This window comes from Glossina fuscipes, unplaced genomic scaffold, assembly GCF_014805625.2.
Source record: "Glossina fuscipes isolate IAEA_lab_2018 unplaced genomic scaffold, Yale_Gfus_2 3, whole genome shotgun sequence".
Classification (NCBI taxonomy): Eukaryota; Metazoa; Arthropoda; class Insecta; order Diptera; family Glossinidae; genus Glossina; species Glossina fuscipes.
Window position 1 is genome coordinate 3,556,752 of NW_023998417.1, and position 27,303 is coordinate 3,584,054.

At 33.6% G+C, this 27,303-nt stretch overlaps 3 protein-coding genes across 3 annotated transcripts; 1 reads left to right on the plus strand and 2 right to left on the minus strand.

The window, feature by feature from the left end:
• Positions 1 to 857: 857 nt before the first annotated feature.
• Positions 858 to 4,591, plus strand: LOC119634476. The gene is given in 7 exon segments (XM_038028690.1): positions 858 to 1,159; positions 1,263 to 1,364; positions 1,458 to 2,046; positions 2,147 to 3,617; positions 3,683 to 3,758; positions 3,849 to 4,371; positions 4,460 to 4,591. Coding segments are annotated over 7 exon segments (3,195 nt in total).
• Positions 4,592 to 4,822: 231 nt separating this feature from the next.
• LOC119634479 (protein toll-like) lies at positions 4,823 to 8,075 on the minus strand. The gene is made up of 2 exons (XM_038028692.1): positions 6,739 to 8,075; positions 4,823 to 6,647 (listed from the first exon to the last, which is right to left on the minus strand). Exons 1-2 carry the CDS (start codon positions 7,992 to 7,994, stop codon positions 4,823 to 4,825), a joined length of 3,081 nt encoding a protein of 1,026 aa, XP_037884620.1. The 5' UTR covers positions 7,995 to 8,075.
• Positions 8,076 to 16,581: 8,506 nt separating this feature from the next.
• On the minus strand, positions 16,582 to 21,308 carry LOC119635112. Its single transcript, XM_038029693.1, has 9 exons — positions 20,848 to 21,308; positions 20,317 to 20,794; positions 20,153 to 20,254; positions 19,903 to 20,087; positions 19,434 to 19,756; positions 17,742 to 19,371; positions 17,512 to 17,587; positions 16,893 to 17,409; positions 16,582 to 16,782 (listed from the first exon to the last, which is right to left on the minus strand). Exons 1-9 carry the CDS (start codon positions 20,996 to 20,998, stop codon positions 16,651 to 16,653), a joined length of 3,594 nt encoding a protein of 1,197 aa, XP_037885621.1. The 5' UTR covers positions 20,999 to 21,308; the 3' UTR covers positions 16,582 to 16,650.
• Between the last annotated feature and the right edge of the window lie 5,995 nt (positions 21,309 to 27,303).

The following is a 27,303-nucleotide window of genomic DNA, read 5'->3' on the forward strand; positions in this document are numbered from 1 at the left end:
TGCACTACCGTACGTAAGTGAAGCGAACTTTGCTTAAGCATTTATTTCAAGATTTCATATAATAATAGCTTTCCTAAGAATACTCGGAAAGATATATTTAATCTAAGTTGATATCCTTACAACAATCATGCGAGATGTTTAAATGTGAAAGTTCGAAAATAAATTTAAAATTATATGCTTTCTGAGACACCCAATGATATATTTTTTTTCATTGTATCAATGCTACATACATAAAATTGATTTACCTAAATAATTTCGTTTGAATTTTTATCAGTTTCAATTTTAGTTTCTTTGAGAGAGGACGAAATATTATTTTAGTTAGTATATATATACAGATATATGTATATTTTTTTTTGCTTTTTTTTTGAATATTGTGGTCATATACGAACAATGCCGAAGCAAAGAAAACAATTTACACAGAAGCAAAGTAAACCAGCTTTGCCGAGACAGAACGGTCGTAAGGCAAGGGTTTCAAGAAGCAATTATATGAACCGGGTTTATAAACTTTTAACGCCCGAGGAAAATAAGGCACGCTTTGAAAAGTATATAAGTCGCTTAAATGAATTGAAATTAATCAGTAACATTATGAACGGTAAGGCAAAGCTTCTCCTTACTTCTGTTCACTTCTTTTTTATTTTTATTTTTTTTTTTGTTTTTTGTATAAATATTTATGCAACGTTTTTGTGTCCGTAGAGTCCAGCCGGCAGGTAGAGAAAGTAAATAAATTGCAAGCACTTTTAGATCAATGGAAAAAATATCTAAATTGTGAAAAGATACCCGTCCAATATCCGACAAACACAATTCGCGGTTTCTACTTAGAAGATCAATATCGCGAAAATGTGTATGTATTTGAGAGTATGCGTCGTAATTGGCCCGATTACGATCGCAATATTCTCTCACAAAATATATCCCGTAGACAGAAGGCAGACAATGTGCAAAAAAATATATTGGCTCCACATTACGATAAATCTATTGATGATAAACTAAAAGTATTGCATAGCATCGATAAGTTCATGAATGACGATACGGAAACGGCAAAAGTTACAACGGACCAACTTCGAAACATTATTGATGTGAAGGCTCTAACTGAACAGGAAATATGCGATGTATTCGATCGTTTTACCTATAGAATAATATCTGCCGAAAATATTTACATGAAGTGAGTTATTACAGTGAGAGAGAGAGAGAGAGAGAGAGAGAGAGACAGAGTGAGAGAAAGAGAGGTTGAAATTTATTCTTGTTTTATCTGTTATCTTTTAAAGATCACTGGATCCGATAACTTTAGAATATCGCCATTCGTGCGCCAATTTTGATATTCATATATGGAGTTTAAAAAATGTCCCGATACGTTTTACGCATTTGCAGTAAGTTATTCAAATGAAAGATGAAAGCAAAGATGAACGAAAAAACAACTTTATTAATGATTTTTTTTTTTTTTTTTTTTATCAAACTTATAGTGAGCCTCGCATGATTGCCAACCTGCATAAGTTAGATCTTAAATTGCATATACCTTTTTCAGCGCTAAGCCCATTGATGACAATACAGGGTATTCGCATGAATTTTGATCATATAAGTAAAAATGCGAAAAGTTCGAAACAAGACACATTTGTACCGTTGGAAACATTAAATGCCGGTATTTGTGGTCAGTTTAAAAGCGTAATTTTTCACTTTCGTTTAACTTAACTGACTGACGTACTACATACACGCATTATTAATTTGTTTTGCTTTCAAGATTTAAGAGAATGCTTGCTAAATGAATATAGAATGCTAATTGATATACAGAGAAGAGTTCGAAATGATATACAAGAAAAATATCAAAAATATAGAGAAGATCTACTTAAATATCTGGAACCGGGTTCGCAAATATTAAGAGGCCGGAAAGCGAAGAAGGTTATAAAACCTTTCAGAGCAAAAGAACCGCAGACTTGCGAAAATGATCAATATCCCGATGTTTTTAATGATTTTCTTGAAGAGGAGCATAATCAATATTTGGGTTTCATAAATATTATGTACAATCCTCAAATGTTAAATCTAAAAAGCGATGAGGTGACTTATAAACGATTAACAACAAGAAACAAATTTTTCAAAAACTCTCCCTTTCGTACGTTTCACATTCACATTCTCATTCATTATTCTTCAATTACAGATAAATCTTAAGAAATTTCAAATATTGGGCGGTATTTATCAATTAAATTTGGTAAAGAAACCAAAACAAATTAATTTTTTCCAAAAATCTAACATGATTTGGCATCGCGAAGGAGAAAACTTAATTGTCGAAAAAGATTTTCGCGTACATGACTCTCATATCACTCTACCGGAGACAATCAAACGTTTTACGCAAAGTGATCGCTTAAGTAAGGTATCTGTTATCCAGCTCGGACGTAGCAGAAAGAGCGCATATATAGTAGATGAGCCTTTGGACAAGGACGAAACTGACGCAAGTAATCCATGGTTTGTGCTAACATTTTATTTGCCCGATTACTTATGCTCCTGGGGTTCACCGATCGCATGTCACTATGAATCGGTAGATGAAGTTTTGACAGTTGAAAAAGTTGAAAATTCGCGAGATAATGTAATTAGATCGCTTATAGGACTCGATAATGATGATAAGAATGAAATGTCAATTGATATAAGCGCTGAACAAAGACATATAATGGGAATGCAAAACATATTGCGTAAAAGATCGCGCCTATCCCGATCTCTGTACGCCAGCTCTCCTTCATTATCTCGTTTACGCAATACGGTATCATTTAGTTTCTCAAACGAACAGACAGCGCTTCATGTTGCACGCGATTTTGAGTTGGATTCGCTTACCTTACCGCAACTTCATGAAATTCGGCGATTTTGCGTACCAATGCTATTACCGTCATATCAATTCCAAAAGGAGAAAAAGGAAGACGAATTTCGCGTAAAAAAACGAAGCACAAAAAATCCCGCCAAAGTTTTAGCCCGTTCGCTACTAGCCGTTAATTTGCCAGAAAAGGAAAGCAAAACGAGTCATTCTTATCTCTTCGACGAAAATCTAAAGTATCCTGAACGATTCTTTGCCATCTACGACGAAGTGGAACCTGTCTATATTGTTAAAACTCTTCATAATACAGATTTCTATGCTAACGGACGCGAAACACGCAACGAACCCCAAACTTTCTATCAATTAATTAGAACATTGATGATAATAAAAAAAGTAATTCAGAATAACGTAAATAGGATATTGTCGGTAACACTACATAAAACCGAATCAAATATTATACGAATTCAAGAAAAGCTTAAACAAGAAAATCAAAAGAGAATGTTAACATTCGCATCGAAACATAAAGGAAAGACATCGCCGGTGACAAAATCATCATCATTGAAAAAGATAGGATCAATGCGGGCGTTGTCTACAAAGTCAGTTGCGAAAGTCGAATATTCGCCAAACGCAACACCGGATATTAAAAATGATTCAAGCAGTGAATCGTCTTCGTATGCTACTACTACTACTACTGCGATTTCTACTGCTTCGAAAGATGCGAAAGAAACGAAAATTGTAACTTATACTCATTGGACGACAAAATATATCAAAACTGAAAGATTCTATAGGGAAGAAAGGAAATATGTGATTGAAACCGATAGATTGGGTGTGTGTTAAATAATAATAGAAATAAGAAATAGGTTGCATAACGCAGAAAATTTCTCTTCTTAGGTTATATCGGATTTGCCTTTAAACGTTACGAACATTTCCCCTTCAAATATTGGAATTTACAACCTGCTGAAGCCGAGTAAGCCTAATCTAAACGTGTTAAACGGGGAAGAAAATAATTTTTTGAATTTTTTTTGCTTTTTTTTTTTTTTTTTGATTTGATTAATAGTCCGACTAACGAAGTAGTCCTTACTATAATAACTCAATACGTTAAGTGTGTATTCCATGTGAGCGGTCAAGGCGTACGTGGATATGTTACTGATTATCTGCATGATCAACAATATGTAGTCAATCCGAAATTGTATTTAATTATCGATAAACCGATCAAAGATTGTACAGAATTGAAGAGAATTTTCAAAGAGAAAAATGTGAATATATTTCCCGATAATGATGCTACCTTTTATATAGAAAATGGTTATTTTTGTGAAAAGCATTTGGCAATGGAATTACACACTTACAATTGTATGACGGTACATTGTTCTGAAATGAAATTTAATCATTGCCAATGGAATCGTTTAGCCAAGCGACGTGATATAATTTTACAAGCCGTACAATGGAAAGACAATCCCGATAATAGCGTAATCATGCATGTCACGCCCGAAGAGACAACTTTTGTTGAGGTTAACGAGATGTGCACAGAGGAACGTGAAGAAGTTAAATTATCGTATACGTCTACATGGCGAAATATAAACGTAACCAAACTGTCTAATGCTTTCGAATAGTTTTCCATTTCGATTTACATTCTATCATCGATTTTTGGTTTTTTTTTTTTTTCTTCAGCTATCTTATGATTTGAGTCAAGCTATTTGTTCCATGTATCCAGATGCTATGGACTTACGATGTAAGAATGTACATTTAATATGCTGCCTGAAATCGCTTTTAACGGAAATACGACCTCTTAGCTTTTCATGAGATCCAATATTGTATTCACTCAAATATTTAGGCATTATTTTTTTACTAATAAAATCTATTGTTATTGAGGAGTGTAACGATTATCTTTTCTTACAATTTCGACTGAATTTGTTGAAATTGTTGCTTTCTAAAACAAACCAAAAACAATTTCAAACATTTACATATATTATTATTATTATTATTATAAATTTAGCCAGAGAATCGATTCTAAGACTTTAGTCTTATAAAACACTAGCATCTAAGGCCTTCGGCTTTTGTTAAACCACGAACTTCATTCGAAGGATGCGGCATTGCATAGCGTAATTTCTGCCAGAACCACGGATCACCCCACTTCAGATAGGTATTTGTTTTTAAGTAAGCTTGCAGATCACTTTCCAATTTCTCGATATCTCCTATATCGCCGTAAATTATTACAATAACTCTCGCTCGGCCTTCGTTGAGTGCAGCCTTATGAGCTGTTTTGAATTCCAAACGAGCCCATATCGACTCAATAAAGTTTTGCGATAAAACAACAATAGTGCGGCGAGATTCGTCTATAGAGCGAATTATTTGATCGGGTATAAAATCACCGACGATAAAATCACGTACATGCACACATAGTTTAAACGGTATTGGACCATTCTCCAATTGTGGCACCAGGTAGTCAGCTATAAACTGCTGATCTTTATGAGAATACGAAATGAAAGCATCATATTTCTTGTCCTTGTCCAGATCTTCTTCCGTCACAAACCACAAACACATATTGTGGGCATACAGCCAAACCTTAATTTCCTGCTGATATTTGTAATACAAGGCTATTAAGAGACCGAAAAGGCAGCCAATTAACGAAATGGCTACAGCGACTGCTATGACAAGCTTTTTATCTGCCGGACATATGTCGGTAATAGATAATTCGTTAAAGTATTTCAGGGGTTCTGTGTCGAAGCATGTCATCTTTGAAAGATCGGGTATTAAACGGTAATTACTTTGAACTGATTGCAACAGTGCCTTAGACTCACAATCACATTGCCAAGAATTTTGGGAGAGGTAGACAGCGTAGAGCGACCGGCTTTCGTTCATAAATGTCAAAGTGCTAATGTTTAGATGCGTTAACTGATTACGTCTGACATCGAGATGACTTAATTTTGCGGGTAGAGAGTGGCCTTCAATTTTGGTCAAATTATTGCCAGCCAAAAACAATTTAGTGACATCGGCGTAACCGGGTGTTTTAGCTAAAGGCAGTTTGGCAATTTGATTGTTTTCCATATACAGTTCTGTCCCACTTAATTTCAATTGCTCAAGCCTTGGTAAAGGCGGGATTTTCGTTAGATTACCATTTGAGCAAATGACCATCAAGACTAAATCGTACGAACGTACCCAACAATTACAGCCACGTGGACAACGCCTCGTTTTCGTATCTTCATGATCGAACGGGCATAATAGCTCCATGGGATCCAAAGCGCTTACCATTTTGCCTTTTAATCGTTCGGGCTCTGAGCATCGTAACCACTTCGTATCCAAATCAATTTGTTCACGTATATCTTGAGCCAATTCGCCTCTCAGGAACTGCACGAAACTTAACAAAACGCAGTCACAGTGTACCGGATTATGATTTATATCCATAAAGATCTTCTTATTTTTCTCTGATATATCTAAAAAGGCTATATTTTGAAAGTTCAATGCCCTTAACTGATTGTGAGTTAAATTCAAGAAAATATTGTGTTTCTTTAAATATTGGAAATCACTGTAATCCAAGGTAGTGATGTTATTGTAACTTAGATCGAGTTGTTCCAACTCGAATAATAGATATTTCCAGTCCCGGAATATATACATAATCGAATTGTTTTTCAAGTTCAATGTATGCAATTCGCTTAAATATTGGAACGGTGATCCAAATTCTTGCGAAGCATGGTTTTCGATTAATTCCATATAGGGTTCGCTTAAACTCAAACGATTATTTTCCAAGTCAATATGGCGCAGATTGCGAGTGTGAACGAAAGCACTTGGACTTATTGTTGTTAATAAATTATTACTTAAATCCAAGTAACGCAAATTTGGCAAAGTGGAGAAGATTTCACTGGAAACGAAGTAAGAAAAGCAATAAAGAAAATGTATTAACATATGGTTTGAGAGAGAAACATTTGAACATTTTGGGTAAAGTTAGTTACCTTGTAAGCTCCGTTAAACGATTATATGATAATTTTAATGCCAAAAGATTTGCGGTATTTCTGAACAGACCATCAGTTAAGGTCATCAAATGATTTTTACTTAAATCCAAGTCTAAGAGATTGTATTGATTTTCCAAAAGTTCGACAGGCAGACTATCTAACTGATTATCTGTGATTGTTATATTAGTTATTGCCGTGGAATTACTAAACAAATTCCCGGGCACATATTCCAAGTCGCAGCTTAGCCGTACATCTCGCAAATGTGGCAAATTGGCCAGTAGAGCCGAGGGTAATCGTTTTAAAGGAACACGATTATATATTAACCAGAATTCGGTTAAATTTTTATTATGTTGAAAAAGACCTTCCGGTAAACTTATAAAATGATTGGCATTTAAATTAATATGACTAAGATTCGTTAGGAGCTCGAAGACATCTAAACGAAAAGTCTCAATGCCGTTGTTATGTAAGGCTAATGAAGTTAACGAAGGTATACCTTCGAAGGTTTCTTTAGTTAGATTACGTAACTGATTGCTCCACAAATTTAAATCAACAAGCTTATGTTGCATGCGAAATATTCCTGGTGGCAGTAATTTGAGATTGTTGTGACCCAATTCAATGAAATTAAGATTCTCCAAATTCACAAATATATTAACTGGCAATTCAACATTGTTTGATCGTAAGTCTAACCAGGTTAAATTTCGTAGTGATACATCAGAAAATAGATCTTCGGGCATATGTGGCAAACGCGATGAACTGAAACGTAGACGACCCAAACCCGTGAGGCCACCAAAGTGCTGACGTGTTATATTGGCGCCCAATTCATTACTGTCAAAAAGCAAAGAGTTCACTTTCCGTATACCCAAATGATTAAGGATACTTGCTATCGACAGGTGCCCAGGTAATGGGCAATTTTGTATTTGTACTGTCGGATAATTGCCAATAGTCATATTAGGTAATAGTTGATAATCTTTGGCGTTATTGCATTGTATTCGTACATCTACGTTGGATCGTATGTGTAGAGAAATTTTCGGTTTTGTCGCCGGACAATTGACGTCAAAGTCTGACAGAACCGGCGAACATTGACACTTTGATTTGGCTATTAATTCCATGCAATCTTCACGTAATTTCATTGAATAGTTCGCATGAGTGCAGATAGTAAAATGCGGCAGCAGAATAAGTTGTATTAAGGCAGTAGCGATGGCGGAGCGGTGTAACGTTAGAAGATTTTTGCATTTTGAAGTTGGTCTGAGATTCATGATGATTGTAAGAAAGCAATATTACTGCCGGAGGTATATTAAAAAATATGGTTTTTGCTGTGAAAGAGACAAGAAGCAAAGAGAAAACATACCAATTAAACCAAGTAACTAAAGCCAAAAATTATACTTTTGGTGTGGATGATAAAGTTAAAATATTTTTATAAAAAACAAATATATTTCGGCTTGCTCTCTTGCTCAGCTCTTTATAACCAATTCGAGGGGAACGAAATGAAAAATCCCCACACCATTGTAACATTTAAAATGCCCTTTGTGATTTTACCTTTTTATTCAATTTATTTTCGCACTAAGTTCGTATCGGTGAATACCGATTTTAATTACAATTATATAGTGCTTAGCTTTTACTCACAACTCTTAAGAGATCTATTTATAATTTAATTGTGAGGAACTTAAATTTAGAACACTTTAATTCTTATTCTCGTCTTCCCGGTTGAATATCGAAAATCAACTCTCTTGACTCGACTGATTTTGTCTTCCGCAAATATTGTGCTTATATATCCTTTTGCAAGGAACTTGCAAATACCTAACCTACCTTCTTCGTGACATTTTTGTGTTAATCCCTTTTTTCGCCAAGTGTTCTACTAGTCCGTCTTAATCATTTCGACAATTGTCACCTGCATGGGCAAAGTAAAACGTCTACTTGACTTTCGGCTAATTTTCATGATAAGTCAAATTTCACTCATTAAATGCGGAATTTTCGTTCAGGTATGTGTTATTATGCTTTATGAAAAATCCCGCTATATTTTTTTTTTTTTTTTGCTTCCTGATAATAAAAACTAGTATGAAAAGTATTGAGCCCAGTTATGAAAATCATTACGATATAGTTTGTTCTGAACGATTTTGCCCTTCAGAATGATTTACTATATCCTAAACGATACAAGACTAGTAATGTTGAGAAGATTTAAGCATATAAAAATTTTTAGCTACTACTCGAACTATGAATAATAATATGCTCGCAGCAAATATAAAAAATGTACATTTTGCAACTTTTTATATCTGCCCCCTATATGCACCTATACATACGCCACGTGATCAACAATAACGATGGTATAGTGTTTTATATATTTTATTTAATTTTTTTATCACAAGTTGTTGCTTTTTTTTTTAAATCATTTGTTTGTTATGACTTTAGAAAACGTGAAGGAGTTGCGCTAGATTATAAATACAAGGATAGGGAAATTTGTGTTTAAACAAGAGGAGTACTGATCCGATATAGGAGCAAGTTACCCTTATCTCAACTCATCACGGCAATCACGGCGTTAATCCCTTTTTCCGCTAAATATTTACTAATTGTTGGTAATCTTTATACGATTCGCCAGCTGCGTCATAAAGCAGGTCAAGCGTCATGATTGTGTTTTCGGTTTTTCCTTTCTTTCCCAGACTAATGTAAAAATATTTATTTATTAGTTGGAAATTTTTGAAGAAACAAAACCAGACACCACACGCTTAACAATATTTGTCCGTAATGGGTAATCCGTAAATGATTATAAAATAGCAAAATAAAAATTTTGCTAAAGTTTACTAACATATCCTCTGAACAACTAAAGTTCAATCAATTTATTTCATATATTTACTAGTGACAAGCAGATATACTAAACAAAAGTCGTCCATTTATTGCGTAGCATGCTCCTCATCCTATACGAGATTCTTTCGTACGTGTATATATATACATATATATATATATACTGTTTTCTATTTTCTATGGTGCTTTCATTTTAATTCTTCTCTTCTTCGTTCATTTATTACGAAATTCATTCAAAATCTTCTATACTTCTCGATGTAAAGAGTAAATGTTGTGTAATAATATTTTAACACACCTTAAAATCTTGATAAAATATTTTCTATTGTCGCAAAATAAATGACATAAAATAATGTTTGCTAAATATCCTTTACAACCACTTTTACTTGTTATTCTACTCATTCAAAGTTGTTATCACTAAAAATGAATCTTTTTTTTCTTTTACTGCTTCCCTTCAAGTTAGCTTCTATGAGTCTTCTCCTGATAACTAATTATTTATGTATATATATGTCTCTTTGTGTGTGTGTGTGTGTGTGTGTGTGAGTGTGTGTGTATCGTTTTTCTTTAGTTCATTTACCTTCATATCCTTGTAAACATATATGCGTAGTTTTGAAAGAAATGCTGCAAACATTTGCGCAGATCTTATCAAATTTTCATATTCATCATCGTAGATTGCGGTATACTAAATATATCCAGCTACTTGCGATTACCAAAAATTACATATTACAGAACCCTTAAAATATATGCGAGAATATTCGTATAAGCCTTTGAGTCGGAATTAATCCCGCCTGTATGTCCGTCCGTCCTGCGTCCTATGAAGAAAGACACCTGAGACTTAATTTCATTCAAAAATCGTTATAGGAACACTCAGGAAATTTAACAAGTCACTTAAAAAGTTCGTAGAACGACTGGTAGATGTCGACATTATTGACTCAGGTCAATGATGCTAGCCGATGCGTCACTGCCCTCACTAAGACAGCTGCCAAAGTTTTTAAACTAATGGCCGGAATGTAAGGAAATTTTGTCACATTTGGCTGTCAACAGTCCAACCTAAGCCGTAGCATACGATCCTAAGAACTTATTGAGCGATATTTATATTAAAAATATTATTATTATTATTAATAATTGAGCTCGTGAAATAAAATCTAAGACCATTCTCGGGTATATTTTATGCTAATGCTCACACTACCTGCCGGAGAGAATAATATGAAATCCTTACGACATGTGAACAATTTAAAATCGGTTTCACGTTTCTATGTTCCAAGCTGACGCCACGATGTTCCACAAACGTGTGAATATTCTTCAAATTGATTGATCTTTGTACATGGATAAGAGTAACGAATTGCAAAATTTGTGAAACGCATGCTTGGGCTTATTAAACCTCTTGGTGGGTATAGAAATTTGTAAAATAAGTCGAATAAAATTTTCAGGACGCAATTGAACAACAGGTTTCATTGTTCGCTTTAGAGAGTTTTTGATTCACGTCGAATACATATTTTTCAGGTCTTGCAGGCAGTAATGATGTTCCATATATTGTCTGTAATTGAGCTTAAAATCATTAAATTAAGGATGAGTTGCAAGTGTGAAAAGTAAATTTACGGTGAATATTATATTTTATTAGTATGCGTTGCTAGCCTAAATCTGTTTCAAATGTTCTTCAGAAATGCTAACGTCAGCCACTTTTATCACAATTTCGATTCATTATAACTTACTTGACGAGATTCATTGGACTACAATATCGATACTATTCAATAATTAACTACAGCTTGATCGGAGAGAGTTATTTTTCCCACAACGCAATCTTCGAACCATTTTTAAGCTTTCAAAATTATGCTTTATTTTCGTAGAGCTTTAGTAGAAATACTATTAACTTTATAACGCCACTTAAATGGAATAGAGAAACATTTAAATTTTCTTAAGATATAGTTTGCAAAAAACACTTTTAATTTATTAGTTCATGTACAATATTTTATAGAAGCGTAGATTTAAAATTTTTTAATAGTTATTGTGTATCGTTTGGCTCCCATGCTAGTCAAAAGGTTCTTAACCTTTGAATTTGATGATGTTGCCCACAAGTCAGTCGATGACTAATTCCAAGCTTTTTTTTTTTTCTTTTTCTTATTTACCAACCATCTCACATATTCACGATTACGCGGATGTTGTTTGATTGATATCTAAACAATAACAACAAAATAAATGTTATAAAGTGCTTTTGTAGAATTCAACTTTAAATGATTGTGAATACGATCAGTATATATATATATTCATAAAAATCTTACCTCGAATAGAAAAGTGAAGGGTAAAAACTATTTAGGTGATGATAATTAGTTTTATAGATTTTTTAATCAAACGCCAGCCAAACACACAGCCAAAATACATATGCGATTATTATCGTCTCCGAAGTTGAATGATCGATCGGTCAGCATATAAAGAAAATAATGTTAACCTAAAATTTGAAAAATTTTCTAGGACACAATACCGTTACTGATCGTTAATTGAATCTCCACTATATTTTTCTCTCTCTCTCTCTCTCTCTTTCTCTCTCTCTCTCTCTCTCTCTCTTTCTCTTTCTCTCTCTACAAGAAATGAAAAATATATGTCTAAGTAAGCACTTTAAGAATTTAAGATATATTTTTTTTCTTGTTTATGTGAATATATATATTTATATTCTTTTTCAAGCATTTTATGATGTGTCATGCGATTACAATTTCGATGCCAATTTTAAATTTTTAGTTTGTATGTTTTGGGTTTTAGGTGAACAGAGACAGCATACTGCATACACATACCGGTTAATCTGGAATAATGTATCTCCCTCTGTAGTTTGTGCATATGTGTATGCAATTTAACTTAGCTGCAGTAACGAAGATAACAACAAAGTAAGTAGAAGAAGACCATAGTTGTTGCCCTAAGTCTTAAATACCAAACAACATAAAAACAAAAAAAAAAAAAAAAAACAAACCAGTTTCTTTCTTTAATTACAAGCATGCGGAGTCATCCAATTGGAACGATTTTCAAAGAATGATTATTTATGTGGTTTCAACTGAGGCTCTTGTTGTAATTAATAAATGAAAATTTTATATATAGCATAAATTATTTATTTATAAAAATAATTAGAAGAATGGTTTTCTCTCTAAGTAACCTAAGTCTTCTTAATTAAACGCCTATAGTTAGTATAGTAATTTTCTTTGAAAATGTTGCCAACAATCAGAGAAATGCTTCAGAAGCCATATAAAGTGCATATATATATATATACTTAATATAACAATGTCCGGTTGTCCGTCTATGTGTAATGTTTGTGGTGGTTAGACTTCACAAAAAGTAAGATGTGGCGCAGTTTCAAATTGGCTAATAACATTGGGCGATCTTGCTCACTTGATTGATTAGGAAAATGGCGCAAGACGCCTATAAACTGAGAACACTTGTCCTCTTTGATTTACTTGCTTACTACTTATAAATAGGAATATGTACGATTGCAATAATTTTCATATATAGGGAAAAAGAGGAAAATCAGCCACGCCTACCTTACCTAAATTATCGTAAACAGCAAAATTAGAAATTTTGTTTCTTTTAGTCTTGTCTACACTAGAGATGCTCAGTATTCGGATAGAGCGAATAAAATTTTTCTTATTTATTTCATTTACGTTTCATTTTGCACTTTAGACCATTGCACTTAACAAGCTACTTTTATATGCTTTTTTCGCGATTTCGTTAGGCGCATTTGACTGTACAGAGTGATTAAACGAAAATGCTTTTGTTGAGATTTCAAAAAAAGAAGATCTCTTATATGATCACCATGTACAATAAAACTTGACTTCAAGGAATGCTCTCGCTTATTATTGTCAAATCTTGCAGACATTTGTTGATAATCGATCAGTAGAAAGCCTATAATAATTTTTTCCTAACACACTCAGCAATCGCTTATGATTGTGTCCTGATAAGTGATAAAACCTTTGTATTAACGCACAGAACACTTGGGAAATCGTCTTATTACGGAATTATGCTCATTTTATGCTCCTTTACAATTTCACATAAGTGAACTTTTTCGGGTTCGAGATGGTTTCCACTTGTGGCCCGAGAAGTACTCTTTATAAAATTTTCCTAACTCAATAATCCGCAATTACGAATGAAATTTTCTCTTATACATACATACATATATATACATATATAAATATATATATATATATATACATATATACATATATAAATATATATATATATATATACATATATAAATATATATACATACATATATATAAAACAAAAATTGCCTTAATGCCTATGAACGTATTATGGACGAACTTTAAACTTCAACAAATTTCATCATTCATTGTATTCGTAAAAATAATTCCCTTCAATGTGTTTCATATCTTGTATATAGCATATACTAATTTTTAATTGTATAAGTTATTCAATTCATGTCCATCAATGGAATTCTTATAAGTCTAGAATTTATGGTCTTGTAATGTGTGTTTCAACTTTTTCATTCAGCAGTAAAAGTAAAAACCAAAGCAAACATTCGTTTATTTAAAAATGCATTTGTATCAGTGCACAGTGCACAGTCCACAGTGCACAGGCTTGCATTCATGTATAATACACGTGTATGGTGTCATTTCCGTTTATTTATTCTATCGTATCCGGTGTCCAACGGCATGACTGAGAACATAACCTCAAACTCACATAACATCAGTTAGCCATTGTATTATTTTCATGTTATAAAAATAAAATAGTCATTTGCCCTTTTGCCCGACAGACCATTATAGAATGTATTTTATACTCTGTTTCTGCTTTTATTTTTACTCTATTTTTTTTTTTTTTCCCATTTATACATTTATGTACACATATATACATGTATGTGTATCCATCAAATGATGCTTTTATCGTTTATCGTTCGATGCGATTGTATTGTATACAAACCTTTACATATATATATGTATATATATATATACGTGTTTAACTTTGAGTAAATTCCGAGGCATGCACAATTACTAACTACATAAGTTTACATATCGACACTACAGTATTTTTCACTTACTAGTCACCAATTTTAAGCAAAATTTATTTTTATTTTTAATTTTTAAACGAATTTAAGATTTTTCTCTTAGTCATGATTCTCATAACCGAAATCAATTTGTATTATAAGTGTTCCAGGAAAATGATTGGCAGATGATTGAAACAATGCTTAGTGTTTTTTTTTCTAATTGTGATAGCATTGGGAAATCAATGGATCTCATTTTCATATTCACCATATATGCCTGCTATGTTAAATAATTAGAGGTACATGTGTTTCCTTTTAAAATAATTAACTATGTTAAGCTTAATTTTCATATAAATCTGAGCAAGAGAAAGAATATTAAATTACATATGTTAAAGTCCAGTAATTAGATATATATTACGAAACACTATTAATAACAAACGATATAATCGAGAGAAAAAAGTCTGCACAAAACGTCGAAAGTCATGGTATTAAGAGTTGTCAACATTCGAACCCATATACCAAACGTTAATAGATGACGTAAAACACCAAACGTCATGATCTTAAGACTTGTCAGCGTCCGAACCTATACAGTAAAACTTGCCTAAGAATCTTAAGCAGCAGTAATTTAGAACGTACACAACGTAGAGTGGACGTTACTTCTTTAGGTTAACACTGGTTAAAGTCAATTGCATTGTAGTCCGTCCAAGCAGTGCCTTCATTCTCATGACGATAATTGTAGGCCTTTCCTCGCACAACTTCAATATGTCCTTTGTCTTGCCAGCGCGGAATTTATATTCCTACCAAAACGTAGTAGAAGTAGTCATCTAGTCGTAGATAATATATTGAAAACTCGTTTCGTGTATTCCCTTTGAAAAAAACAACCCGTGAATTTATTTGCGCACCTAAAATTCCCGTAAAAAATAAGTCTTTGCAAGGAAAGAAAATATATTATTATTACTAATAATTTAGCCAGAGGAAGATGAAACCCCCAAAGTAATAGCATTCTAAAGCTATCGGATTTGTCCAAAACTCTACTGCATTTGAGGTTTGAAAGCGCGGCTATTGGGTTGTTAGTGGAGATTCTTTCCCTTCGGCCATTCCGTCGGATAATAAGATATCATTCTTGGTATTTTATCGGGTGATAAACACTAAGAATAGGCGGCACGGTGTGTACAGAGCGGTATTGCCTGCCCTATTGTTGTCTAATTTTAGTTTGATTTTTGCCTTCGTTTTTTTTTTTTCTTCTTCTTCTTTGATTCTCCTAAAAAGACGGAAAAGAGATGCCGGCTGTTCCATTTTAAGCGAGAACATTTTCCCTGTTTCTTATAATTATTATATTACGGTTGATATCGAGAATCGTGATATTATCCTTTTGTCTTTGGCTGCTGAAATCTCGATCAACCTATCAACTAATTTTGATTACTCCTGCATATCTCTTTCTTCCTTATTGAAGATAATAAAAAGATGCGTGTCTTAGTTTCTCGGTTAACCATCCTTCACTTGTGTAATTACTGCCCAGCATATAAGTGCTAAAGCGATCATTAGCTAAGAGAAAGTGTGATGATTGAAATCGAAGAAAGTAATTCGGTGTATCTTTAATTAAAGTTGTTTTTTTTGTTTTTTGTAGCACGTACACACATCCACACACACCGCTATGGACATAATCTTATCCATTCGCGTGCAAATATTTGCCTTTGCTTTTTATAATATGGCTTTAAAAGCATCAACTTGGCCGATTTTTTTTTTTTGTAAAGTTTCACACAAACTCCAGCGTGTAGGACGTCTGTACAAATACCCGCACTTAGTTAGGAATTACTGTCAATATTTACATCAACTTCGATTCTTGTGAAAGCGTAATTCTTTTTCCCTAGAAAACCAATTGACGTCTGTTGTGTTGTGAACGGTGTGTTTGCTTTCGATTTAAAATTTCACATTCCGAGAATACTACGCATATTATTATTATTGATTTCACTACGATCACATCATCATACGCTTTCAAGTGTCCTATGCCATACAATCATTAAAGTTTTTAAACCTTGAACCACCTTTCGTCCAGAAAATCTCATTTATTCTTTTTAATAATTTAATATTATTGAAGAAAAAAAAAAAACCAAATTGTTATGGATCTAAAGATTTATGAGATCCTATGAATAGCTTAATGGTCGTATTTCACTAAGAAGTGATTTCAAGCAGCAAATTAACTTTGAATTCCGGCAACGTAAATCAATAGCATTAGGATACATTGAGCAAATTGTCTGATGTAGATCACAATAAGGCTAAGAAAAAATAATAATAAGAGAAATGATTTTGATCTATATATATATATATATATATATATATAGATATATATAACGCGTATGTGCATTTTATGTGTGTACATGCTTACATTAACATTGCGCCATGTAGGGATAAAAGCCAAGTTAATATCATCGGTGTTAATTGAGCACAACTCTTGTACATCAACGAATGTCGCCGCTTCAGGGGTGACATGAATTGCTACCGTATTTTGAGGATCATCCTGATATTGTACATATTTTAAAATAATGTCACGTCGTTTACTTAAACGATTCCATTCACTAAAACCGTATTTCATTTGAGTGCTATGAAGTGCCATACAGCAATACGTATGCAATTCCATTGCTAAATGCTTTTCCGAGAAATAACCATTTTCTATATAAAAGCGTGCATCATGCTCGGCAAATATATTAAGATTTTTTTCCTTAAAACGTCGCTTAAATTCACCATAATCCTTAAGCGGTTCATCAATAACCAAATACATTTTCGGATTGCGTATAAATTTTTTACTAGGATCTGTGACATGACCACGTATACCTTCTCCAGTTATATATAAGACACATCTCACATGTTGGGTATCGAGTGTAAGAACCACCTCATTTTCTGGGCTACCATACCACCATGACGAAGATGAAAAAAAGAAAAAAAAAAAGGAAAAATGCTACAAAAGTTTTTTTTTTTTTTTTATTATTCTCAAATTTTACTCTTACTTTGTTTCGCTAGGCTGTAGGTCCCAATATTTGAATGGAAAATGCTCATAGCGTCTAAAAGCAAAACCTATATAACCTAATAAAGAGAACAGAGAAAGAGAGAGAGAGAGAGAGGGAGAGAGAGAGAAGACATGAAAGAAGAAGAAAATTAGAAATCTTATGATACGAAATGAAAAAATAGACGACGGGCTTAAGTATTACGATATGATTTCTCCTCTCCTTGCACCTACCCAATCGGTCTGTTTCGATAATGTATTTATTTTGTGCTTTATCAAAACTTTGCCTTTTGATATATTTTGTGGTCCAGTGTGAATATGTAATAGTCTTAGTCTTTGGAGTATCTTCCTCTTTTTGGATAGCGATAGCATCCTTTCTATCAATACTCTCTTCACTGGATGAGGTGTCCTCCCAGTCAGCGAGTTTCTCTACTCGTCGTGGTTTTCCCGTTGCCTGCGTTGTAAAGCCACCAATGGTTCCCCTGCGAGATGCTCGAACGGAAACCGACGACCTGCGTCTGGCGGCAAGTTTAACCGATCCTCTAGACGATGATCTTGTAGATGGTCTTGCAACTTGCCTTATGGATGATCTGACAGTTGTTCGGACAGACGCTCTGGCAGCTGGACTTCTTGATGCAATCGAAGGTGCACGAGTCATAACAGCTCGAGAGGACGCTCTAGCAGAAGGTCTAATAGTCGCCGCCCTAGTAGATCGACCACGCTCCTTTTTATCTGTGCCTATATCGGCTTTGTCTAGTTTTTTTGCTTTCCTTCTCTGTTTCTCAAGTTTTCTTTGTCGATAGGTTTGAAAATCTATTTTTGGTTTGTGCGGTTCCAATTCCAATATATGACGTATGTTGAATTGAAAAAGTCGTTTTACTAATGTTAACGTTCTGACTAATTGATAAAACGTTTCCGGTTCCGAAGGTAAATGACCTTGAAACTCTCGTATATGATTGGCAATATACAAATCTTCGGTTTTATTAAAGAACATGTATAAACGTTCCGGATTTGTTTGCATTTCGTCGAAGGTAAACAAACGGGTCGATTTTTCCTCGAGTTCGTCAATGTCGTCCCTTTTGCGGGGAAGAAGAGTTGTACCTCTGCGTCGACTGCGTAATGCGGCTTGGATTTCCTCTTCTTTAATTTCTTTTGGAAATTTATATGAAGACAAAAGATGCGGCACACAATGCCTCTCAATGTTACGCACTTGGGCAGTGTTAAAGTTTCGCTTCAAGCTAAAATCATTAAGATAAAGAATGCCATCGTCTGCATAATGTTGCTGTTCCTCTTTCTTCAGCGACAAGCGCAGACTCGCAGCTGAGGGGGCAAAATAATTCGATCTAGATGGTACGAGAGACATACCCCGTGCTACTAGAATGCTTCCCATATTTACATCATCGACCAAAATTTTCTCAAATGCGGAATCTCTGTCGTGAAAAAGTTTTGTTTGCCTCTGAATTTCACCTTCGGATGTTCTGGCTTCTTCTGTAATTTCGATAATTTCTTCTATCAATTCATATTGACAGGCTATTGGTTCACTCCAATAACACAGATAGTCCGGCAATTTAAACGTTAATACGAACCACGGATTTTCCGGATCAATATTCTCGGCTAATACGCCAGTGTCAGTGGATATCGCCTCAGCTTTGGCTTGTTCTTCATTGATAGAATACCGTAGCGAACGTTTACCGGGTAAGAGGTGTTTCTCGGGTATATACAAATGCTTTTCAATCATTAGTTCATGCTCCTCGGTATGCCAAGTCATATTAATGCCAGCATAATTGAAGGCCGCTTGTCTCGGTTTCTGCACGAAATTCAATTGATATACGCCTCCCAAAATGCAATATTTTTTAAGATTTATCTGCAAGTAACAGTATTAATTAAGTTTATTGTTCATTAAAGTCACATTTGCATGTCTCTCACCTCATCGAAGCTTAAATTAAATATTTTCGGATTATAAAATGTATTTATAAAGAGTTCAAATTCTTGTTGTTCTTCGAGAAGAAAATCAGGATAAATATCTGGAAATTCATCTTTTTCTAGAAATTGCGGCGCTTTAGGCATTTTGCTCGGTGTCACAATTTTTTTTGGACTTTTTTTTCGATTCTTTGCCGCTTCTTCCTCAGCTTGCTTTAACGCAAGTACTTTTTCTTCATATTCTCGATATTTATCCATAATTGTTTGGCGAACCCTCTTCTGAATATCAAGTTGCATCTTAAATTCGTTGACTAAGCATTCAGATAAATCTAAAAAAAATTTCTTTATCTTAATTATAAACCAAAAAAAAAAAAAAGAATGCCATTCCGAAAGAGAAGACAACCTTATGGATTTTTTTAGCGACAAAAAACTTGACCTTGATAGAGACAACGACATAAAAGCAACAAGTACTAACCTTGAATGCCAGCGTTTAGGAATCTCACGGACATGGCAATTTCCTGTTTAAAACTTTTCGCATATTCGCTAATGTGATCAAAATTCATGTGAATTGCTTGTATTGTCATACCTTGACGCAACATTGAATAAGGAATATGCATAGATAGGTTTAGCTTATACAAATATGCCATCATTCGTGGTTCCCTACACAATACATTTATGGTGAAAGAGGAAGAATTTTCAAACGTATATTTGCACATATCACTTACTGTATATGAGTAAAACGTATCGGTACATTTTTTAATGACCATAAATGAATCGCAAAATTTTCACCAACGAAACTATACTCTAAAGTTAAAGCATTCACTGGACTTTAAAGGAAAAAAAAAAAAAAGGATGAAAATGTGAGCGATTTTGAAAGAACGCGACTTACTTCATATTAACATCTTCGGAAGAAATAATTCTGTAGGTGTAGCGATTAAAGGAATCACATATTTCTTTTTGTATATTTTTCTTCACTTCAATAATGTCCTCTAGAAGTTGTCGTTTAGCCTTCAGCGATTCACTGTCATTGTCCAAGTAACTATCAATACTTCGTATAACTTTTATTGATTCATTTACGCTTTTATCGTATTCCGGGCCAAAATCTTCTTTTAGTAGCTGTTCTACGGCGTGACGCGTTTTATCTACTCTGGCAACGTCTTGACTGAGTATACTGCGTTCATCAATAGGTAGAGCCCAATCGATATGCCTTTCAACAGATCTATTTTCGTAAATTTTCTTTCTTTCATAGAATGCTCGTATGTCGGGTGTCAAATAGGGTTTTGGTAATGGATCACAATGAACATAGGCCTTCCATTTTTCTAACAAATCTGCTTTAACATCCAATCTCTTCTGTTGCCTATCAGCCACTACAAGCAACTTTACATTTGAAAGCAACTATAAATTAATTACTTGTACTTACCATTAATGTAATTAAGACATGCTCTTAATTCCAGTAATTGTTGCATACATTTATATTCACGTGCTTGAAGTTCCTCTAGTGTAACGATGTAGTAGTTATCGTACGGCCTAAAGGACGCCATTTTGTTCACTTTCTTAGTAGCTTTTGCCATTATCTTTTTTTCTTCTTCTATATGTTTTTTTTTTATTTTTAATTTTTTTATTTTTTTTTTTTTTATTAATATTTCCTACGATGTAATCAACTTTTGCGTTTCTGTTTTATTTCTAAGCAAAATTCTTAGAAAAATATAATATTTGCGTAAAATATAATATTTGTGCAAGTGTTTGATAATATTTTCTAATGTATGTATGTTAACAGTTAAGAAAATGTATATTTCTAATTGACAACCAACTCAAAGCTAAATATTAATTATCAATAGATATGAGTATCCGAAAATATAATACTGTATATATATATCAAACAAGTAAGAAGAAGAAGAAGAAAAAGGGGGGCCGAGTCTCCCACACCCATTATTATGCATTTTGCATTTCATTCTTGAAATATACTTTGATACCCATATGTTGACGCAAGGACCGACATGGCCAAATCAATTCAGAATTTCACCCTGATGACGAACATATATACTTTATACGGTCTCTAAAGTTTCGTTTTGGAAGTTACATATATAATGAAAAAAAAAAGAAACAAAATGAGGTTAACCGCCTTCTTAGGATGGTGATTATAAAAAAAAAAAATTTAGCAACCACTATATAAAGCATTAATCGCAAATCGTGACAAATATTCAATTTGTCAACATTCGGGTCTAAAATCCATACTCATACGACATATATATATCCAAGCCTTTCAACAAAGTTTAATTTTAGTAAATTGATTAGATAGCATTTGGAGGCGAAAAATTTTGCACGCAACGAATGTTACTTTATCATCGATGCTTACTGGGATTACACTTGCCTGTGAATAACACGACTAGCCGAGCAAACGAAATTTGCGACCGCCCAGGTCAGTGTTAAATCTCAGTTGCGCATACTTGATCGTGGCTATAGTAAATGTTCACTTAGTGAAAGTATAACACGGACTGATTGATCACGCAGCCATTAAGCTACGGGCTATTCTTATCTCTTTTCTTGTGTTCATATCTTTCTGATCGTCGCACCTGTAATTGGTTTAAAGTTCGAAAACAGCCTGGAGCCCTTACAGACATCTTTATAAATCGGCACTTTTACGAGACAGATACCTTCCTCTTGTTCTTTCTTCCGTAGAATTCAATCTGAAATTACATCTTCGATCTATCGTACATGGCCAATATTGCTTCTAACTCTACCACTAATGTAATATGCATACGCCATTCGGAATCCTAGCAAATGAAATTTAATAATTCAATTGTCCGCAATGTATTGTATCCCGCTTAAATGAAGGTCATTAACAGATTCAAACGTTCAGAGAACCATTTCCTTAAAACAGAAACAATTACATATTTATTACAATATAATTTCATTCACACTGAACATGTGAACATTGAACGCTTTTATTCATTCATTGTATTTTCTCTTTAATCTTTCATACGAGTTAAAAATGCACAAAACTTAAACAAATTTTACTTTAAGCGCCACCAAGAGTGGGATAATAAAAAAAAAGTCTGCCAAGTAAATTTTGTGTAAAGATACGGATAAGTTTTATAAGTAAATATTATATATATATGTATATATATATGGATACGCTGTACATACATATTTTATTATATTTAAGTTACCAATTGTAATTCATACTCATTTTCGTACAATGCATATAGTGGTTGTCGTAGAAATTGTCGGCATATAAATTTTTAATAATATTTTAACGTACATTCATTTACATACAAAATCGAATACCGCCACCGCACTTAGCCACTCATATATATATGTACATATATATATATATATATATATATATATATATTTATGCAGATATATTTGTACGCGCGTGCATGTATGTATCCATAAACGAATTCTGCAAAAAAAATCGCATGGATTTCCTTTGGTATATTACCCATAAGACCATTATCAACAAGAGAAGAATTGCATACACTTTGCCTGAGATGATTCTTTTGATCGTTACGATGAAATATTTGAGCGGAACAACTCGCCCCACATGAAACAAGTCTAGTACATAGCTCATCCTTGCGTCTAGAAATACATCTTCGTTTTCGTTTTCGTTTGGCCTAGGGATCTAGGAAGCATGGCAATCTGTTTACTTTGAGTTCGTTTATTTTCTTTAACTAACTTCTAGCCAAAGTAGTATTAGATTTCTGAATCTCATCTTAGTTCATTAATAGCCGTGCGTATGTAAATTAGGTTAAGTGAATTCTTTCCTAGGTTTAATGCAGATTTTTATTTATATTTCATATATATATATATACTAAAATTAGTACAGCTGTGGATTTTCTCGAATTCTAGAGAGAAGAAGAAAGACGAAATTTTTATTGCATACTTTGAGCAATTCTCGAAAAGTAAATTGATTTTCTATACGTTCGAGCAGAACAGTCAGGAAAAACAAAAAAAAAAAATTTTTTTCTCTTCTCCGTTTACGTATCATATAATTGCCGTTCTTACATTGAAATATTTTTAAACATTTGTTCAGTTATCATATCATTTGCTTTTAAAAATTACCACAGACAATATTTACTTCCTTTGTCAAAGTGTTTTCTTTGTTTGCCTCTCTCCGTCAGGATAGAAAAAGCGTCGAAATATACAGTTCCGCCTTTCCCCTATCTTCCTCTCTGTCTTCTTCCCACTTTCTAACTCTCTCTCTCCCTCTCCCCCTCTCTCACCCTCTCTCTCTCTCTCTCTGTCTGTCTGTATCTCTCTCCCTGTCTATGTCTCTCTCCCTCTCTGTCTCTCTCTCCCTGTCTGTCTCTCTCTCCCTGTCTGTCTGTCTTTCGCCTACTCCCTTTCAAGGCCTTGCCTCTCTTTGGCTTTCCTAATCTTTAAGGGCGAGATTATTCATTCATAAATATCTTCGGCAGCCCGTAAGCATTGGGGACTTTCTCGCCTATAAAGCTTTAAGAGAAACGTAATTAAACTTATTTTCTAATATATTGTTGGTTGATTTTCTTACGTCAAGTAGGTGAAGACATTAATTTTATGAATCCTCTTGCTCGATATAATAATAAAATGCTTATCTTGCTTATTATGTCATAATTATACGGACGGCTTTCATTTTGTTCGACCAAGTATCCGAAAGCATTGATCTCTTCCTGTGGCATATGTTTAAAGTTTTTTACGCGTTTATAAATGTGATTATTAACGTTGCTATTGTTGTTGTCATTGTTCTTATTACAACTATTGTTATTTTTACATAATAGCAACCAAAGTTGCATGTATGTACTTGTGTTTTTGCATATACGTAATTGTGTTTATTATCATTATTATTATTGTTGATGTTGTTGCTGCTAGTGCTGCTGCTGTCGTTGTCGTTGTTGTTATAAACATTTACGCTATTTGCTGGCTGCATTGTATTTTTGCTCGTTTTTCTTCTTTGTTATTATTATCTGCACTTTTTTAAAACACTGTTTATTTTGACAGCATTGTAAGGGTTTTTTGTTTTTTTGTTTTCTTGTTTTTGCTTTTGTTTTCGTTTTGTTTTATTTTTTTTATTGTTCCCTCAACCATTAAGGGTCAATAAACCCCCCACCATACAACTGAAACCGAATTGTGCTGTTATTTGTGGTGAAGAGCAAAACAAAACAATACTACCCCTGAGAAGTTTAAAGGATATTTACACTTAACTAGGATGTTAACCAATGAAAATTCTTATTTGTATGGGAAAATGTCCCACAAAAATTACAAAAAAAAAAAATAAATAAATAAATAAATAAATACAAAAAAAAAAAGTTAATTTTGTTAAAAGATTACGCGACTGGTAAGGATTTAATGCGTTTGTTAAATAATTTCACAATTCATGTGTTTCTTAAACAAAACTACATACATATTAAATGCGGACATTTTTCACCACAACACGATTCGTACAACTTTTGTAATTGTATTGTAATTTTTGTGTCTTGTTTGTCGCGATTCTTTGATTTTAATTCACTTAATGCTTTTTTTTTTTCAAGTATTTCCAAATTATAAAGAATGAATGAATGATTACAAAACTTTCCATTAAAATATTTTCGAAATCCGCATGAGCAACCGATCCGACCGAACCGGCGCTCTCAAGACACTACGGTCGTCTGTAGTGAGTGCTCAGCCGATTGAAAGCTTAAAACACTCGTTGCTTGGGGCACGCACAGTTTGCGACCACCCGCTCTTTCCTTTCTCAGTTCTATCTGATTTAATTCGCGCCGCGGAAAAAGATTTAGGCAGGTAAAGGTAAACCTATCAAAAACAAGGATATTTTCGACAAATAATTGAAATAACGTGAAACTTTGAAAACTTGACCCTTGAATACTTGCTCATAGAAATTCTTGACGAACTTTAATTTGCCTCTACAAAGTCCAGTTAAAACAATAGAAAATTTATATTCATCTCGGAAGGCATCTTGGACACATGTCCAAAGCCTTGTTTATGAAAAAATAAGCATATTTCATCTACTTTGCTAAATGAGATTTATGATGTCTGTCAGAAACGTTTTCAGCTTTCTCTAAAGATTTGCTTATGAACGAAAAAGCAAAGGATATCATGTTTAGTGATTCTCTAATGATATCATGCGGGTGCCTTTGCAAACTATGTAACCGAGGGACGGAAGTGATTAAATGTACCTAATAAAGAAAACACTGTTAGAGTCTTCAATGTGTACTTGTTCACGCTACACGCGGCACTTCCAACACATTCTCATCCTTTAATGATGTGGGCTTAGCAAAAGCATTCAATTCAATCCAATTGTGTTTGCCACTGCCTTGAAGAAGTAAGAAAGTAACTTGTTTTGAAACACTTTACTCTTCTCTCCGAAAAAATTCTTCCTGCATTTAGGAACACTTTTCAATAACAGAGGATAGGAATAATAAAAAAGGGAATAACATATATGTTTATGTAATGATCTAAAAGTTGATATTTGCACATTTTACCATCGGTAGATAGAATTAATCTCAAATGTTAATCATAGGCTTTGACTTTTTCCTTATATACTACATTAAACAAACGTTTAAAAGGGGAATAGAAAATATATATATATATATATATATATATATATATCGGAATGTTCGTACAGTATACACTTGTATAACCTACATACTTTACTATTTTAAACTTTCTTCTGGATTTTCTTATCTCTTTTTTTACTCTCTCTGTCGATAAAAAATCATGTCATTAACCGTTAACAGGTACCAAAAAACTACTGTATTTACTCGATTTCACCTAAGTATTGGTTGAGTCTTAAGTTGAGCTTTAAATGTTTGGTTAACAAACTCTCTGGGTCAAAATAGTAAATCAGCGAAATCGGGGGAAAGTGTGCGATAATAATGATCAAAGAAATGTAAACGGTTTTTAAAATAAAAAAACTCCAATCAACTTGAAACATTTACAATACATGATATGTGCGATGCAATATATAATCGATATCATCGGTAGAGAGAAAGATAGATGGGAAGAGAGAAAGAGCAGCTTATTGAGTGCGTAACTATATCGACAAGTCCTATACTTTTACCGGTTGAGCATTTTCAATAGTCATGACCAAATACGATCTAACCGCAACAGGATTTGCAACCGCGAAGCTCGACTTTTATTAGCTCAGCTATGCGGCATCTTTTCCATAGTTACTTATTACGATTAAATTCTCAAGTGTGCGATAAATAACTTTTTTCTATTAAGACGAAAGTATATCTCGGAAAGAAAATTTTATGCGGCAAGTACAAGCTTTTATAAAGGCAGTTTCAGAGTGAAATATTACAGTATGTGCCCCCTGGACTAAGGAATAGGCAAAGGCTTGTTGTTAGTTACAGTGACTTAATAAGAAGATACACAAAGTAATCGATGGTCTATAGGAGGATGCACTAAGGGACGTGATGATGATAATGGCCTTTTTCTCATTTGTCTTACTAAATCATTTCATGCCTTCTTTTTTTTTTTTGCAATGAACGAAGAGTACCCATCTCATAATTTTAACCTAGTTTTTATAGATGAAAGAAAGTCATAGAATTTTCACAGTTGTGCATAAAAATCGGGTAAAGTAAATAAAAAGTATATTTCTCTTGTCATTGTTCTTTCTTTTTTTTTCGTTTTTTATTCTCAAAAGTACACTCGATTTGGTATAACTTAACAGAGAAGAAAGAACAAACAAACAAATAAACAAACAATTAAGAAAGTTGTATACGGCTAAGGAGGAACCTTTGATATTCGTAATATTGAACGAATTCTTTAGAGTAGAGAGATGCGTGACCTGTTCGACCAAGATAACTGCTCGTTTAGTTAGACTTAACAAATATTTTTTTATTTGATGGGCCGTAAGTTACACTGTGCCGTTTATTATACAGACGAATTTACA